The 16,607-nt window shown below is 41.0% G+C and overlaps 1 protein-coding gene across 2 annotated transcripts in view; it reads right to left on the bottom strand.

The window, feature by feature from the left end:
• Positions 1-16,607, bottom strand: part of lekr1 (Leucine-, glutamate- and lysine-rich protein 1) — an 86,361-nt gene that overhangs the window by 39,703 nt on the left and 30,051 nt on the right. For both annotated transcript variants that reach the window (XM_005474532.4, XM_005474533.4), the window contains exons 4-5: positions 10,029-10,106; positions 7,152-7,315 (exon numbers count right to left, since the gene is read on the bottom strand). In XM_005474532.4, the coding sequence (XP_005474589.1) occupies positions 7,152-7,315; positions 10,029-10,106 (242 nt within the window). The remainder of the gene's footprint in view (positions 1-7,151; positions 7,316-10,028; positions 10,107-16,607) is intronic.

The raw sequence follows: 16,607 nt of genomic DNA on the forward strand, positions 1-16,607 counted from the left end.
CAGCTAAATATGTATAAAATGACAAAGGCTTGCAATCATAAATTGCATAATCAGCAAGCACGGGCACGTACAGCTGCCAGTGGAAGTGGGCCACCGGTGTTTATCGATGATGGTTCTCCTGATAGAAGCAGCAGGATGAACTGTGAAGCATATAGAGCTATACTCTCAGCTCATATTCAGAGAAATGCTGCATAACTGATCGGACTCTGTTTCACGGTGCAAATGGATAATGATCCAAAGCGTGCCGCAAAAGCAACCCGAGAATTTCTCGAAGCAAAGACGGGATTATCTTCATTGGCCAAGTCAGTCATTTTATCTCCCGATAGCGCATGTTTTTGAATTACCGAAGACAAAACTGAACGCAGAGAGACACCCAAACAAGCAGTAACTGGAGGCGGCTGAAGTAAAGGCCTGGCAGAGTATCTCAAGGGAGGAAACACAGCATTTGGTGATCATGAGTTCAAGACTTTAAGCAGTTATGACTGTAAAAGACTTCCATACAACTGTTAAAAATGATCTTTATATTTAAAGTAACGTTAGGTTGTCTAAACTAATACAAACTGCTTGTCAGTCAATTGTCCATTTATTCTGAGCCCCAAACCACAAAAGAAGTGTTACTGTACAAAAACTTTGGGACTTAACTGCAGATTTTTAATGCTTTGTTCACCAAGTTAAACCCTGAGGACTTAGCATGAACTACTGTTAGGTTCTGTGGCTCTGCAATAATCAATCCCGGTGGAAATAAAAGCATAAACTGAAATTTTAAGGTTGGCTAGAAACATGAACTGTAATATTTGTCAGATAACTATGATAAAAAAGCTTACATTGTTACTTCTTTTGTGGTATGTGGCTATTTATTTTTACAATGAGAGTCACCTTTAAAGCAAACCTAATATAATATCAGGAAATTTAGTATTACATTACAGAAGCACTACATATTCAAAACTTTAAAAATGAAAAAGCAACTCCTGCAGGTTGCTGCAGTATGAAGAAATGTGTAGAAACGTAATTGTGTTGATGTTATTTATGATGTTTTGAAATCATGGCAGAGAAGTGGAGCTTTATAGCATTTTTGTTGCGTTGTTACAGCAGGGCATCGTGGCTGCAGGCCTGGAGAGCTCTCAAACGGATCCAGCAATGTCAGCCTGACATTCTCCTGCTCCGCGTCTTTGTTTTCTTTGCTCTCTCCCTCTTGTTTTCTCTCTTTTCACTCTTCCCCTCACTGTCTCTCTTCTCTCAGTCTTTTTTTTTTTCATCCGGCTTCCTCTCTTTCTGTGTCTCAGTTTTCTCCCTCTCACCCTTTTCTCTTTGTTTCTTATCTTGGCTCTAACTTCCATTCCCCCTTTCTTTCGCTTGCTCTTTCAGCAGGAAAAGGGGAGTGTAGGAGGTCCTTCTCCAACTGGCAATACACCGATAATTGCTTTCTGGTCACTGTGACATGACAAGGTCTGCCAGGGTAAAGCAGCACAGCTACACGCTCCGAAGGACACGCGCGCGCGCACACACACAGCAAAGGCAAGAAGTGCGTGCGTGAAAAGCCGTGAACACACAAAAACACGAGCCCCGGCAAAAGGCTTGCACAGAAAGACTCGCAAATAAACACTGCAGCAGCAGTCGTGTCCAAACAGCAATAGTTGTATAAATACTTGATGGAGCAGAAAGGTTTTGCGATGACAGCGAACCAGCTGGTCTGACTTTCTCCGCAGCCCTTCTATTGTGTCCTCGCCGCTAACAAAAAGACACACACAGGGTAACAAGGTGGCTGTAAAAATTACAGCAACTTACTAGCAGCTGGCCACAGACATTTTAGAACAGCCTCACGGTATTGTCACTGGGGTAGTACTTTGTGCTGTGCTGCAGTCACAGAACATTTTATTTGCTCTATAATACACCACAGAGCAGTACATGGCTGCTTTTGAGAGCCAGTACTTTAATAAACAACTTCTTCCCTTTGACATATTGACCGGTTATGTGGGGCTGGATCGATTGTTTGGTTGATATGTTCTCATCTGACCACATCCTTCCAGACTGGACGATCACTGATGTTTTGTTTATGGGGAGAAAAGCACTAGATCAATAGCCATTCACGACTGATTTGTTATTTTTGGCAAAGGGAGGACGAGACAACATGCGAGAACTCCTCAGTCCTCAGCAACTTTGGACTTACCCAACCCAAACTGCCAGGTCCAGTGTATTTAGTGTTTATGTGTTCTCGACATTTGCTTGGCTGCAAACAACAATGTCAAAGAGGTCATTAATGTGGCTCCAGTCTGTTAAGTAAGATGGCCAAGTAGTCAACTGGAAACTTTGCGGCGGTTTGCATATAACAGCTCGACAACCAACAAGGAAGAGCATCCAAGAGCAGTGAACTAACTTGTCTTTGTTAGGCTGTGTTTAGGGCTTGAGGCTTGAGTGTCAACACGATGGAATTGGCATATGTCAATATGTTTGGTTTAATTATAGGTTTAGATGACATTTGCATCCAGCTCCAGCTTCACCAGCTCCAGCTTCTGTGAGCAGCAGCAGCAGCTCCACCCTTAGACCAAGCTGGATCTGAAGCCTCTTCCGATTTAAATGGAAAAATGATATCATTATTTTTTTTTCCCCCCTGGGACATGAGGCCTGCTAACATTATTGCTCAACTGTCCTGTTCAGATCAACAGCTGATATATTTCTAATTTCAGAAAATTGCATCAATATTGGCAGGTGGGCACGGGTCACTTCGGAATCTGCTGTTAACATTTAAGTATAAAGTGATGAGGTCAAATCATTCAGTGAGCGTATACTGGCTTTTTATGCCTAATTATTATTCATTTGCTGTAATATGGCTTGGAGGTAGAGTGCGCACCACACACTGCGGTAGCTTTAATGTTGAGGTAACGCCTCCCTGTGAAAAACACATTGGTTGAAGTGTTGGGACATTTCAGCTGACCAAGATTTTCTTTGAGTGAGTACAGCTCTGCAAATAATTCAAACCCAACACCAGGGGAGATCAGAAAGTCAATCTAGAAAATATAAGAACTCTTGTGACCACAAACACAACGTTATGAACTCAAAGCACTCTAAACACACCAAGAATAAGATTTACTCCATGGAGGGAAAAATATGTTACAGGACAAAAAACAACAGTCTGACTAATCTAACTGCAGAATAAACTGATGTGGTAAGTCACTGAGAGAGTGCAGGGGCTAAACGAAAACTTTGATGTTTTATTTATGATGTTTTTATGGCAATATGATGATTTCAGTTTGCTTTGTGGGTCGTAGGGCATCATATGCACGTTGAACAGATCTCTCCATGCTATATGACATATTACTTGATTATGGTTTTTTGAAATTAGTCTCGCATGTCTCGAGTATATTGTTGTGAACTTTGAAAACAATCCATAAAAAATGTGGGTAATAAAGTAAGTTTTAACTGAGTTTCCCATTTGGTGTGATCTTGACCTGGAAGCGATTTTCAACAAAATTAAATCAGCAATTTGACAAATGATATCTTAAAATGCTCGACTGCTAACAAACAGGCAGACAAGCACCCAAATGAAACCGATTGCATACCCGCTCCCTTCAGAGGGAGATAAAAGGGGGGTTCACACTAAGGATGTGTCAAACTACAGATTATCTTTGGCAAAGCATCAACATCTTTTACATGTGATTTACATAAACAGCAGTTTACAACTGCTTTTGCAAACACGCAGCAACTGCCGCAGCCTGAGGCTAAAGCTGTGGATGGACTGAAACAAGCAACGCCACTAATAACTCTAGCCGACTCCCATAACGTAGCTAGGTTACAGTAACCTACACTACAGGAGCCAAGGCAACATTAAGATCCTGCAAAATTGGAGCTACCTTTACAGTTACACATGCACACACTGGAATTTTTACTAGTCTACATTACTATAACATCACATTCTCAAGCGTACCACATGCATTTTTGAGTGTCTGCCTAGTTTATTATGTATAATAAAAGCACACCACCTTCTGAACCACAGCAGCTTGAGGGGAAAAAACTGATGTAAGTGCTGCACAGCAGACCCCTGAAGGAGTTTACTGTTCCTACCTCAAAATAATTTTTACCTAACTAGAACACCAAGGAACGCACTACACGTTCTCAGAGAAAGTAAGTGCTATGAAACGAAAATGGCTCAGTAATAACGGCTTATTACTTCATCACAGTTCTCTTTTAGATACCAGCTATACCCGAGTACCTCCCTACAGGAATTCATAAACTTTTAGCTGATTATACCCTTTAAAGCTAATACAGTTCTTATCCATGTTTACATTAAAATGCTCTGGAGCGACTGAGAAATGGAAACAGACAGATGTGGAGGCAGTATTTGCTAAGCCGTGTGAACATATATTTGATGTTTTTATATTCCTCCTATCAGTATCAACTCACACATGTAGAAAGTTGGCTCCCAGGGAAATAGATACTATAGAGTATTGGGATGGCCCACGGTGTTGGCAGATATATGTGGTTCACGGATCGGTCACACACACCCGCACACATGCTCACAAGCACGCACATTTGTGTGGCTTTAGTCACGCTTAGTCACATGACACTCGAGTCCTGTTTCCACCAAAATCCCACACATTCAAACCTCTGGGTCCATCGCCTCAAACTGTCAAATCATACAAGTCAACTGCTGACATTTGCACAAAAGTAAACTTGGATTAATCGTGTCTTCATCTTCCTCTAATCTCTCTGTCTTGCTTTCTCTGTAAAATTCCACACCCCTCAAGGCATCTCCTCCCTCCTCTCCTCCACCTAACCATAAACCACATTTATCTATTCACATTGGGCAACCTCCTTATGTTTCCCTCTGCTCCTTCTTCCCCACCTCACCTGCTCCGCTCGTCTGCTGTTCGGCGCTAACCACAGAATGCTGACAGACAAGTAGCACAGTTTAAAAGCTGACAAACGCCCATATCAGTTTGCAGTCGCATTCAGGTGACTGGCGAAGGGTCTGAGGTTCAGTTTTCAAAATTACAGTAATTGTATCACAGTAGGGCTAAAAACATGTCACTGATTAACCAGCTGGTTGTTGGAACGAGCCAGCTCTTGGAACTAGCTGAATAATTATGGGATTTTTGCTTGTCAATCAAACGTTGCAGATAAAGATGTTAAAAGCCTTTCTTATGCACATTATCAGCCTGACTACAATGCGCAGCATGGTAACCTATTTTGCGCTTTCGTAACAAGACACATAAGACACAATAGTGTTAAATTTAAACTACACAAAACCAAAACATACAGCAACTGGTGAACTTTAATCACTAAACTGAACCGACACACATATGCATAACCATTAGGATTAGATTATGTAAGGTAAGAGGGGGCTCATGGTGACTACAAACTGCAGCTTTAGGCCCCAATCACACAGGCCTTAAGACCAGTCAGCAACCCCCGAGGTTGGTTTTAAGGAAAAATGTCTACCCTGACAACCACTGGCTGCTTGGAGAAATAGTGTTGCCAATTACTGGTACAGCAACTACTTTCAATTCAGTTTTATTTATATAGGGCCAAATCACCACAACAGTTGCCTCAAGCCACTTTATTTGATAAGTTAAGAGAAAACCCCAACAATCAGATGACCCCTTATGAAAGCACTTGGTGACAGTGGGAAGAAAAACCTCCCTTTTTACAGGAAGAACCATCCGGCAGTACAAGACTCAGGGAGGGGCAGCCATCTGCTATCATTGGTTGGGGGTGAGGGAAGGAAACCGGTTGGCAAGTAGTTGCTGGGATTGCTGGCAGTCACTATGTGCTGTAAATTGCTTTTAAAGTGGTATCCAGCGCTTCCTGCTTTACTACCAGGCTGCTCGTACTTTTCGTGGAATAACACACTTCTCGCCAAGCAGTAGTGAAACTATGAAAAGTGGCCCTGAAGTGGATAAATGTTTGCCTTCAAAGTAAAAGGCAACCAACACGTTTCAAAAGGAGCAACTTTACTTTGAAGGCAAATGTTGTCTAGTTTCACTACTGCTTGGTGGCTAATTTTCAAGTTGGCGTCTTCCATCCAAACTATTGCGGACTATGCGGTAATATGCTTGCCACCAAAACAAACACAAGGTTTTTGGTGCAGCACCTTCTTTGCAGCTGATTTCACATGACGACAGTCAACAACCTCCAGCAACCAGCTAGTAAATACGCATTTCTTTGCCTAGCAAACAGAGTTTCCCTGGGAGGGGCCGGCCCGTCTGTAAGCCTGTGTACAAAGTATAAAATTGCAGCATTGGTATATTCAGAAACCAAGATGCCGAATTGTTTTTAAAGATGAGAAAAACAAATACAGAATGCTTCCTTGACATAAGGTTTCTATATTTGTTTTACAGAAGATTTGCTTTCATTGAACATATGTACTGTGTATATGGGCCCACATGGGGGTGTTTGTGTGTCAGTGCGTGTGTAGTTTATTATATCCGTTGGTTCGTGCAGCAGCTGCTTTCACGAACACGTCACTGAGCAAACACACTCACACGACATCAATACAGACAGTAGACCACTTTCTTTGACTTCCTGCATCAAACCCCGTCTCTCTTTTTTCTCTCCGCTATAAACACACATATACACGCTTACACTTCGCAGCTGTTTGGAACGTGCAGCACAGAGAAAACGACCCACCCATGAGGTGAGCCGGAGGTTAACTCTCCTTCAGGCATTTACTGTCAGTGCAGAACACACACAAAACGCACACACACATGCTTGCCTGCAGTCTTGTTTCACTTGCTTACATCTATTTAAATTTTATCGTAGGAGGTTCATCGGTTTACAGACTTTAGGCACATGAACCCCATAAAGACGTGCACACACATTTCTTCCTGTCCAACCTCTCTTTAAAGATTGTTGGAGTTTGTGTATTAACTATAAACACACAGACACGCACACATATTGCGATCCATTCATTGTGGGAGCTGCTCTCAGAACTAAAAGAGTCCACGGCACAGTTAAACTAATATTTATTCCTGTTGAGAGATTATTTGCTCAACTCTTTCTGCCTCTTTCATGTCCACTTTAGCACTCTACAAAAACACATGCTCTGCTTTACTGTGCTGTAAATGACTCTCATACACATAAACCTTTGTTTCTCTTACACTCCTTTGAACTAGTGTGTGTGTGTGTTGTGTGTGTGCATGCACAGTCTGTATTACCTGAGTACACCTGTGTGTTGTGCTGCATTATCTGGGACCTGAAGGCCTGCCAGGCCCTTGTCAGCTGGCTGAGGAAACCCCGTATATCTGTGAGCCCGCTGCCAGAGGAGCGGAGCAAAGACAGAGTTGCTCGCAGGGCCTGATGCTGCCGCACACAAACACCTCTGAAACACACAAACACACACAAACTGACAGCTTGAAATAGTTTAGATTTTACAATTTCCAGAAAAGCCTTTGAAATTTTTTTTTAATGAATTGACAATACTTCATTGCTTTGACACATTTAGTTATAATATCTGAACCTCTAAATAGAGCGGCCTGTATAAAGATACGGGCATTGTGTGTGAATCACACATTAACTTTTAATGGTGCCGCCTGGAAAGATCATTGTTTTTTATCGCAAACTAAGAGTGGAAATTCGTTCTCTCTGTCCTTTACAAATACTAAGGCTGTTACTCCACTGGAGTTTATCAATGTGATAAAGAGAGAAGCAAAGTGTGGCGTTGTTCTGGTGTGGTGTGGTGTGAAAACCAGATGTAATATTTTTTAAAGAAAACTGTAAAAGAAAATATCAATTACACATTATGTAAATGTTTTCTTTAACTGGAAATAGTATAAAACAGCAAAAGAAATGTTGAAACAAATAAATTCTAGTTTCATTTTTAAAGACTGAGTGTTTAAAACAGCTATACAGATGCCTCTGAACATTGGGGTGATGTCTTAGAGGCAAAATTAAAGTGATGTTAGTCCATTATTAGCAACTACTGTCAGTTCAGTAAAAGATCTTAGCTAAATCTTCTTCTCTCATTCATCTGATATTTCCTAATAATACTGTATGCTATCAGTTACTAGAAACCTTCTACACTCGCTCCAAGGAGATACAATTTAGGCTGACTGGTAGGGATTTAAAAATAAGATAGTCAGATACTAATCAATACTAAAAATTACTATTATACGAGACACTCATTTCCAGCAGTATCAATAAGAATAGTACCATTTTAACCCCCTCTAGTTGGCAGACTGCTAACAACCCTTAACAACACTTTACAAGGAACTTTGAGAGGTCAGTAAAGCTCCCACCATCATAAATGTTAACCTGGCCGGTGGTCACATGTGGGCACATGTGGGTATTGTTAATTTGATAGGATAAAACAATAATTTGTGTGAAAAAAGTGCTATGTTTATCTTAAAGTGTCATGTGAAATGGAGTGTGTGGCAGGCAGAAAGTAGACCAGAGTGCAGGACTCAGCAGACAGAGATAAACTTAGAATCGCAGCTTTTTTGCTGGTAAAATATCATGAAAACAAAAGCAAAAGTACAACAGGGCTGGCAGTCTGTCTGGAAACTAGAAAGACAGAAGCTACACCCATTACAAGTGAGGACACGACAAAGAATAGAAGGAGATGCAGACAATATATATACACAAAGGAGGAATTCAAGGCAGAGTGCACACACAAATAGATTTCTCCTAAATTTTGACTCACAGACCGAAAATTGCTTAAATTCTTTGGTCTCGCTTTGTCACTAGAGATGTAGGCAATGTAGGGCAGGTAATAAATTAGTAGGAAAATAATGGAGAAACGTGAAGTTAGGACAAAAATCAGAAGCTAAATAAATGACAGCAGGCAACTGAGGATAAAAACCACAAAAAAAAAAATTGTCTTTAGGTGTTCTGCCTTCTTCCTCGCGAAATTCTCTCTCACTCATAAAGAAATATGTTCAGACGAAAAGCACTTTGAGAAACATGAAAGATCACTAGCCCGCACTCACATCTGCATACGGATACAAACACACACACACACACACATACGCACACAAACTCAGGCAGACACACAGACCAATGTAAAGCATGGAAAACTAGAGCAATGGAATAGAACATTCTGTTATTCTGAGCCCACTTTTGAAGGAACATGTGGGTGAGAGGACGCCGAACAGTTTCCTATTTTCCTGCACACTCATAGATGTGGAAGCACACAATCCAGACACAGGAACACACATGGAGGCGCACACAGGTAGACATACACAGTAACAAGCTAACATTATGAGCATGGCTGGGTTTCACGAGCAATATGATGGGACCGTTTTTGAGAGCTCTGCAGGGCTGAGTGGTTGTTTTTGCTTATTTGGGGTTTGTGGTTTAAGGTGATAAAAAAATGAACAGAGTCTCTGACGAAACAAGACAAGACGGGACGAGAGGGCAGACCTTGAGCTGGTCTGCAGTGCCTCAGAGTGTGCATGTGTGCGTGCAGGGTGGAGGGGAGTACGGGCACTGCTTGTCACGAGAGCCAGTTTTATAATGTCAGATGATATAAATCATAAAGCTGACAGGACTGAATGGAGGAACAGATATGGGCCAGATCTGTCATTGGTGATAAGTTCTAAGACAGTGGAAAAATTGAGACTCAGAGAAAGAGACTGCACGTGTTCGTTCCCCATACTGGTTTACTCATTTAGCAGCTTTCGGTGTTTCTCATATCCTTTCTCCCACTCTCTTTACCTCCACCTCTCTCATCTGTTTCTGTCCTGTCATTAGCTGCTCATGTCTTTTCCATCCTCTTTTTCTATTTCCTGGAATTAACCACTGGGTCAACTGAATTAACCTTCTCTCTTCTGTTTTCCCACTCTCTATTTTATTGTCCTCCTGCTATCATCTCACACAGTTGTTTCCCATCTGCCCTGGACTTCCCTGTCATGTATCTTGGCCAGAACTAAACAGCCAAGCTGGGTGGTGCACACCAACGTTTCTCATCTTGTTCTTCTTGCTTTGGCAGGATGAAAATGAAACCTTCACGCTGTTTTTGGCTTCTTTACAAAATCACACATAACCGCATTCCCCCATGCGCATGCCATTTTACTTTTTCCTGGTCATAAATTTACCTGTGAATTTCAACTTGTTGCTTCTGTTTCCCAAGTATCTGCTCTGCCTCCTCTTTCATGGCAGCTGTTATCGCCAGTCTGTAGAGGAAGAAGAAAAAGTACAGAATTACAGAAAATCTGTCATTTTAATGAGACTTCTCTGAAAAATGTTTCCATTCAAGTAGCGCTCGACGGCAACAATTATTGTGACTATGTGCAATGAACTTTTTGGTGTGTTATTGCTGTCTTCAAAAAGACTTTGTGCACCAATAAAATTACAATAAAACACAGTCAGTCTGCTATCAGTTAGTAACTGAATGGGGTCAAGTTCACAATTACATGTAACCTGTTGATGATTAGTGATTAACTGAGATAAGTAAAAAATATGCAATTCTGTTGGTGTCAACATACACAGAAACTCACATCTAAACTGAAATTCAGATCATCCACTTAGATTCAGAGCCTCATAGACTTAAACAAAAATTCCTTCAAAATAGTAACAAAGTTGCTGCAGGATGATGATTTAACTGCAAAATACCATAGGCAATTAGCAACCTTGATTTTATATAAAAATATAAACAAAACACAACTAGTACCTTATTAAAAAGTGGAATTGCACATGAATTGTGCTCAGTGTTACACACTGACTCAAACTGAGTGCAATCTGATGTGTTAGAAATCTGCCTCTGTAGGTATAGTACTGTATGTCACAATAGTAAGCAGACCGATTGCCTCCCACCTGACAACCTGTGCAACAGCCTTGCGATCAAAAGTGGTTGCCCAGAGGTTTAGGGTGTTGCAACCTCAATCTGCAACTACTTGCAATCAGTCTCCAACAGCAAAAAGTCGCAGGTACTCAAAGTAGGTTCCTGTCCTACTTTTACTCAAATTGTGACAGAGCCATTAACAGTGAAGTGAAAGTAGGCCATATCATATACAGAAATACGACCAAGGGACAGTTGGATTGGATGAAATATTATCCCGTGAGGAACTTCTAGCCGCAGCTCCAGGTGTGTTTTTGGTGTGATCATGGTGATTCATCTAATTACCTCCCAAGAATTCTTTAAAAATGACTGACTACAAGTGCCTTTCATGCATAAACTTCCTTACAAAGATTGCAAGAATTATCTAACTTGCAAAAATCCATGGCTCTCTGCAAACGTTCAAAGCTCCATAGACAGCAGCTTTGGTTTACCTCTTGGTCAGTGTCCTGTGGCTCTGTAGGTGGAGCTGGCCTGTGCTAGGATGTGAGTTTGTGGTTGTCTGTCTCTCTATTTTAGCTGTGGCAATGCTCCCAGTGTTGCCTGTGAGAATGGATGGATGAACGGCTGTGACAGACAGTAATAGCGTCAAACAAAGGCAGCATCCATCTCTTTCAAAAGTGAGAAGAGCCACTTCATTGATTGCTCACAACTATAAATTACTGATGACATGGAGCTGGGATCAGTCAGGATATGAGTGTAGATAACATTGTGTACTTTCTACAGGTGAGCTGTCACACACAAGTTTGTAAGCTGCCATCTAATAATTTTTGGATTATTAGGGACAGTCCTGTGAGGTAATACACAGCTGTCGGGACTTGTTTATTTTACTGAGTAAGAGGTTGATTGTTTACTGATCAAAAATATGTCCCTGTCATTTTACATTAGGTAAAGTCTTTTATTTCACAGTATCACAGTAAGGTATGAATGTGTGGAGATAAATGCTAACACATTTTACTGAACAATAAGCTGCTGCAGACAGATATTAGCCAAGGCTAAAAGCATTTGCTGCAGGGCACCGCTTATATCTTCACTTATAATGCATACCTATATACATGCATAGATATCTATCCAAGTGTAAGATGAAATGTGTAAACGTAACATTTGCAAGAACTTGCCAAAGTATGCGCATATGTGGATACCCGTTCTTTAGCTGAAGCAGGTACTCAGTGTAGGCACTATGCTGAGTGGAATGAATAGTTTTACACGTCTAACAACAGCTGCACTTGAAGAACTTTGTATTTACACATTAAAAAAGGAAAAAAAAAAAAACAACAAAAAAAATCTGTTCTGTTATCAGTAATGCTTCCACAATTTGGTTAAAAAAAAAGACACGAGGAAGCTAAAGGTTATGATATGTTCTCGACTACTCGTGAACACGTCTCTCATCGTACATTTTCCAGACAGAAGCAACCAAATCTGACATGTTTCTGTAATCAACGCCAATCAGAGACCCATAATGAGTGAGACTGTGTGACCTGGACAGTTAGGAAGCAGGAACAAAACATCCCGTTCTTTCCTAAAACACCGCAAATAACCACTGAGAGCAGGAAGAATAAACATAATAAGCACTCAGAGTTATGCATGGCAGACTAGACAAAACCAGACAGACAATAATCATGAAGCTTAATCAAGAAGTGCAATTTGAGTGACATGTTATGAACTCGGCAGGGGATTTTTCTACTCTAGAAACAAAGGTGAAGTAAGCTGTTTAGAGACCCTGTGCAAAGAAAATCTCTGGGAAGAGATGAATTTATACATCAACATTATCTTTGTTTAGGGGACATTTACCGCTATTAGAAGTAAAAATAAGCGAATACATACTGCCCAGTATGTGTTTTACAGTAATATGATGACCTTTACTCGCTTTATTGTTTATTACCAAGCTATGGGTGTGGTAATGGGAAAGAGTGAGTGCTATTGATAATATACAGGCACGCAGGGTCAAACTTTGAGCAGTGCATCATGAAAGGCGAACCCCACCCAATTTATTTGGACAACCTTTGAATTATACACTTATAGTGAGTAATGCATAATACAGTAATACTAGGCCCTAATCCTCTTCCATGCTTTTGTGCTTTGGTAGGAAAATTTTCTTTATGAGGGGAACTAGATGACAAAGAAACGTCAATACTCATGGTTCTCTAAGTGATGAAATGGAGTAACACATAGAAGAAGAAAATATATACATATATATATATGCAGAGACTTGCATACATATGTAAATTCCCCTCTCGTCTAGACCCCTAATCTGTATCAACGCTGCAATTCTATTCTGCTGTGACGGGCCATCGGAGTCTAACCGGCAAACACCTCAAACTGAATTCTGTACATAAATAAATCATGTTCAATTCTTTCTAATGATCTCTCCTTATTAAAATGTCTATATGTTATGAGGTATGCTGTATGTGGACTGTCTGATATCTGTGGTGGAAACTGATCATAAATATATTAAACTCTGTAAGTAATTTACATGACCCGTGAATTGTTAGCCCTACATGTGCTTGTGCCTATGTGCTGTACATATTGTACAGATTGGCCCAGGATAACACCCTTGTGACAGCAAACACACGAGAACGTTTGTTTATTGTGTTTAGCTCAACAAAATCAGAGCCCAATTCCTTGTATACACACTTACTTGGCCAATAAAGCTGATTCTGATTCTGATCAAAAAGGCAATCAGTTATCACCTAACTGAAAGCTCATGTTTTGCTCGCACAATTAAACCAGCTCTGGTTCTCTTGTGTAACATATCTGCTTAAAATTCTTCAAATAAAAGCTAACTGTTCTCTCGATGTGTGAGAATAGATGAAGCTATGCATGTTTCTTCCAGAGTGTGTGTGTGTGTGTGTGTGTGTGTGTGTGTGTGCGGGTTTGAAGAAGAAGAAGCAGTGTTTAATTCTGAGACAGTGTTTACAAGTAAATAAGTATGTGTGTGACTGTGGCTTAGCCAGGGTGTTGCGTGTGTATGTGAGATTGTGTGAGTTAGCCGTTTCCTTGAGCATTTTAGCCCGTCTGTTTGTATGTGTGCCGCTTTCTGACCAAGTCTGTGATCCTTTCTATATAAAATGTGTGTATTTATGCCTGCGTGCCTTTGCTCTTGGAGTGATGGCAGCCCAGACTCCCACTGTTCACCCATCTGTCCCCACTAGTCCCAAAGCGAGATCAGAATGAACGTTGCCTCAAGAAGTGTGTGTCCAAATTTTGCCTGTGTGTATTCTGTGTACAAATTTGTGAGTACTTTGCATGCGTGAGCTCCAGCTCCTGTTCCCAAGGCATTAGCTGTCAGTGGAATAACTAGGTAGTACCAGCGAGTGCGTGGCGGATTAGAGTACCCCAAACCGGCAGACTAAATCAAGCGGATCATCGAGACGTGTCACGCACACTCACAGGACACGCCAAACACAGTCAGTCAACCACACACATCAACAATGCTGATCTCAGCCGCAGCGTTACCGTGTCCAACCAAATCAAATGTTTTCTGTTTTTGGGTGCGCATGTGTCAGACAGTTTACAAGTTTGCGCTCCTCTGTGTTTTTGGAGGTTTGTTTGAAGGGCAGCATCACAAATCTAAACTTATAATCCAGCAGGCTTATTTTCAGCGGCTGACTGTACAAAATGTTCACTGTCACTTTGTCTGTTGAACCCTGATTTCAGTGAAAAGTGTAATTGCGATATCTATGGCCTTTAGGCCAGACTTTATCATTTTTCACTGCCTCTTTTGTTTGACGGGTGAACTGTGTGATTAGTACATTTGCTGTTTTATCTGCTGTCCTTTTTCTACAAGCGCAACCTTTGTTTTCAAGCTAATCATCGCTGATGCCCTCATAACGGAATAAAAAAAAAGACAAAATAATTTGGTGTGATCCCCTGTTTAACCACAACACATAATCAGATTAGAGCCGTAATTTTCAAATGAATTTTCCAGAACTTAGCGCTGCAGGCCCTTTGACTGCGGCCGAGGTGAAATGAGTGCATGTCAGTGTGGATTTGGCCTCATATTTACTTTATTTGCGTAAGTGGTATTTTCTGTCATCACTGAAAGTGACATAAAAGCTTTCCCATATCAAAGTGTCATCTGTTCACCCACTGTGTGCGTTTGCGTGTCTGTGTGTGTGTGGCTGTGTGTTTTTGTGAGTTGAAAGACTGTTTTGATCAACAGCATGGCAGGACATTCAAAGCACAAAGCCATTTTACTTTGAGCAAAAAAGGAGTGTAACACACACAAAGTCACACACACAATTCATTTTCAGCTTTTCCATGTTTCTAAAGCTAAAAAGTACAATAGTGTCCTGTCGGCAGCCAGGTAAATGCTTCAGTAATAACTAACAGCTCTTTAATAAGGTCTGTCAATCAGTTTCTGTCAATACTTTATCAGCTAACCATAATCCCTTACTGGAAAAGGCTGTGTGTATATATGTGTGTGAACACCTGTCCGTATATATTTTGCTTTCCGTTTATCTGGTAACCATGTCAGGGACACCATAACAGTGATTGCTATCATCAAAACACTCATATGCACTCACACATTAAAACCCACACACACAGTCTCTCTCACACACACACACACACACACACACACACACACACACACGTAGAAATCACAAATCAAGTACATCATTTTGAAGCTAATAGAATTAACCCATAGGAAATGAAAATGCATTTGTTTTTCCAGCTTGTATATTTCAGTTCTCAAAAACAGCATCCCTTTGTTTCACTTGTGTGTGTGTGTGTTGCTATGCTACTGCTTCAACAAGGATTTGTTGATTACCAGATAAACTTGTCATATTGTGTGTCTGTGCGAAGGAGGCTGCGCCGCTGACACAAGGAAACGCACAGTAATATAGTTGTTTTTTGTTTATCGTGTTGTCATGAGCCCCACAATAAATTGAAGCCCACGTTAGAGCCGCACAAAGGTCCTCTAAAGTTGAGAGCTCTAATGTGTAACTAATATGTACACAGCACAGACAAAGCAGAGACACAGAGAGTCTGTTTGATGTGGTAATGTGAACTTCAGCTTGGATCGCTGCTAATACCTCACATGCTGGCTGCGAGCGCTTCTCGACTCTGTACATTACGGCTTGGCATATTACCTAACACATATGTGTGGGCAAACGGTGGATTTGTGTATTGTTTCTGTGGTTGCCACTGGAAACAAGGAATTGAAATAAAACCAAATGAGTGAGCACATAACTAATTTCCCACAAAATACTTCCTTGTTACGAATGGATCCCTTTTTTTATTTGCTATCCATCATTTGTCTCCCCTTCACTCCCATTCTGCCACCTGCAAGTCGTCTTATCATTATTGTAATCCAGCCCCAGGCGTGTGTGTGTGTGTGTGTGTGTGTGTGTGTGTGTGTGTGTGTGTGTGTGTATATATATGTATATGTGTGTGTGTGTGTGTGTGTGAAAGAGAGAGAGAGAGTGTGTATGTGTGAGATAGAATATGTGTGTGTGTGCATGTGCGTGCACGTCTCCCACATGTTTATGATTCATTCTTCATAACTGCCAAGTCTAATTTTTGTTACTGAGTGGAAGTGTAATTATTCTCTCAATTGCAGGTACATACAAGTATATGCAGGCTTGTCCGCATACACGCGGGCTCAGGCAAAGGTAAATGCATTGTACACGCAGTTGGGCACTGACGTATACACAGACTCACATCAAAACACTGCATTGGAATCAAGAATGAGACAAGTCAGCCAGGAAGAAGCAAGCAGAGCATAAAAAAACCCAGACAGTCCTTTCAATGCCATGAGCTAAGTCTTGATGCATGCTCAGTCATCCAGGTAAGGAAATGCCAAAAAAGTTGATTCTGTTCATCTCGACGTAGCGTT

The sequence above is a fragment of the Oreochromis niloticus genome, linkage group LG14 (genome assembly GCF_001858045.2).
Source record: "Oreochromis niloticus isolate F11D_XX linkage group LG14, O_niloticus_UMD_NMBU, whole genome shotgun sequence".
Taxonomy (NCBI): Eukaryota; Metazoa; Chordata; class Actinopteri; order Cichliformes; family Cichlidae; genus Oreochromis; species Oreochromis niloticus.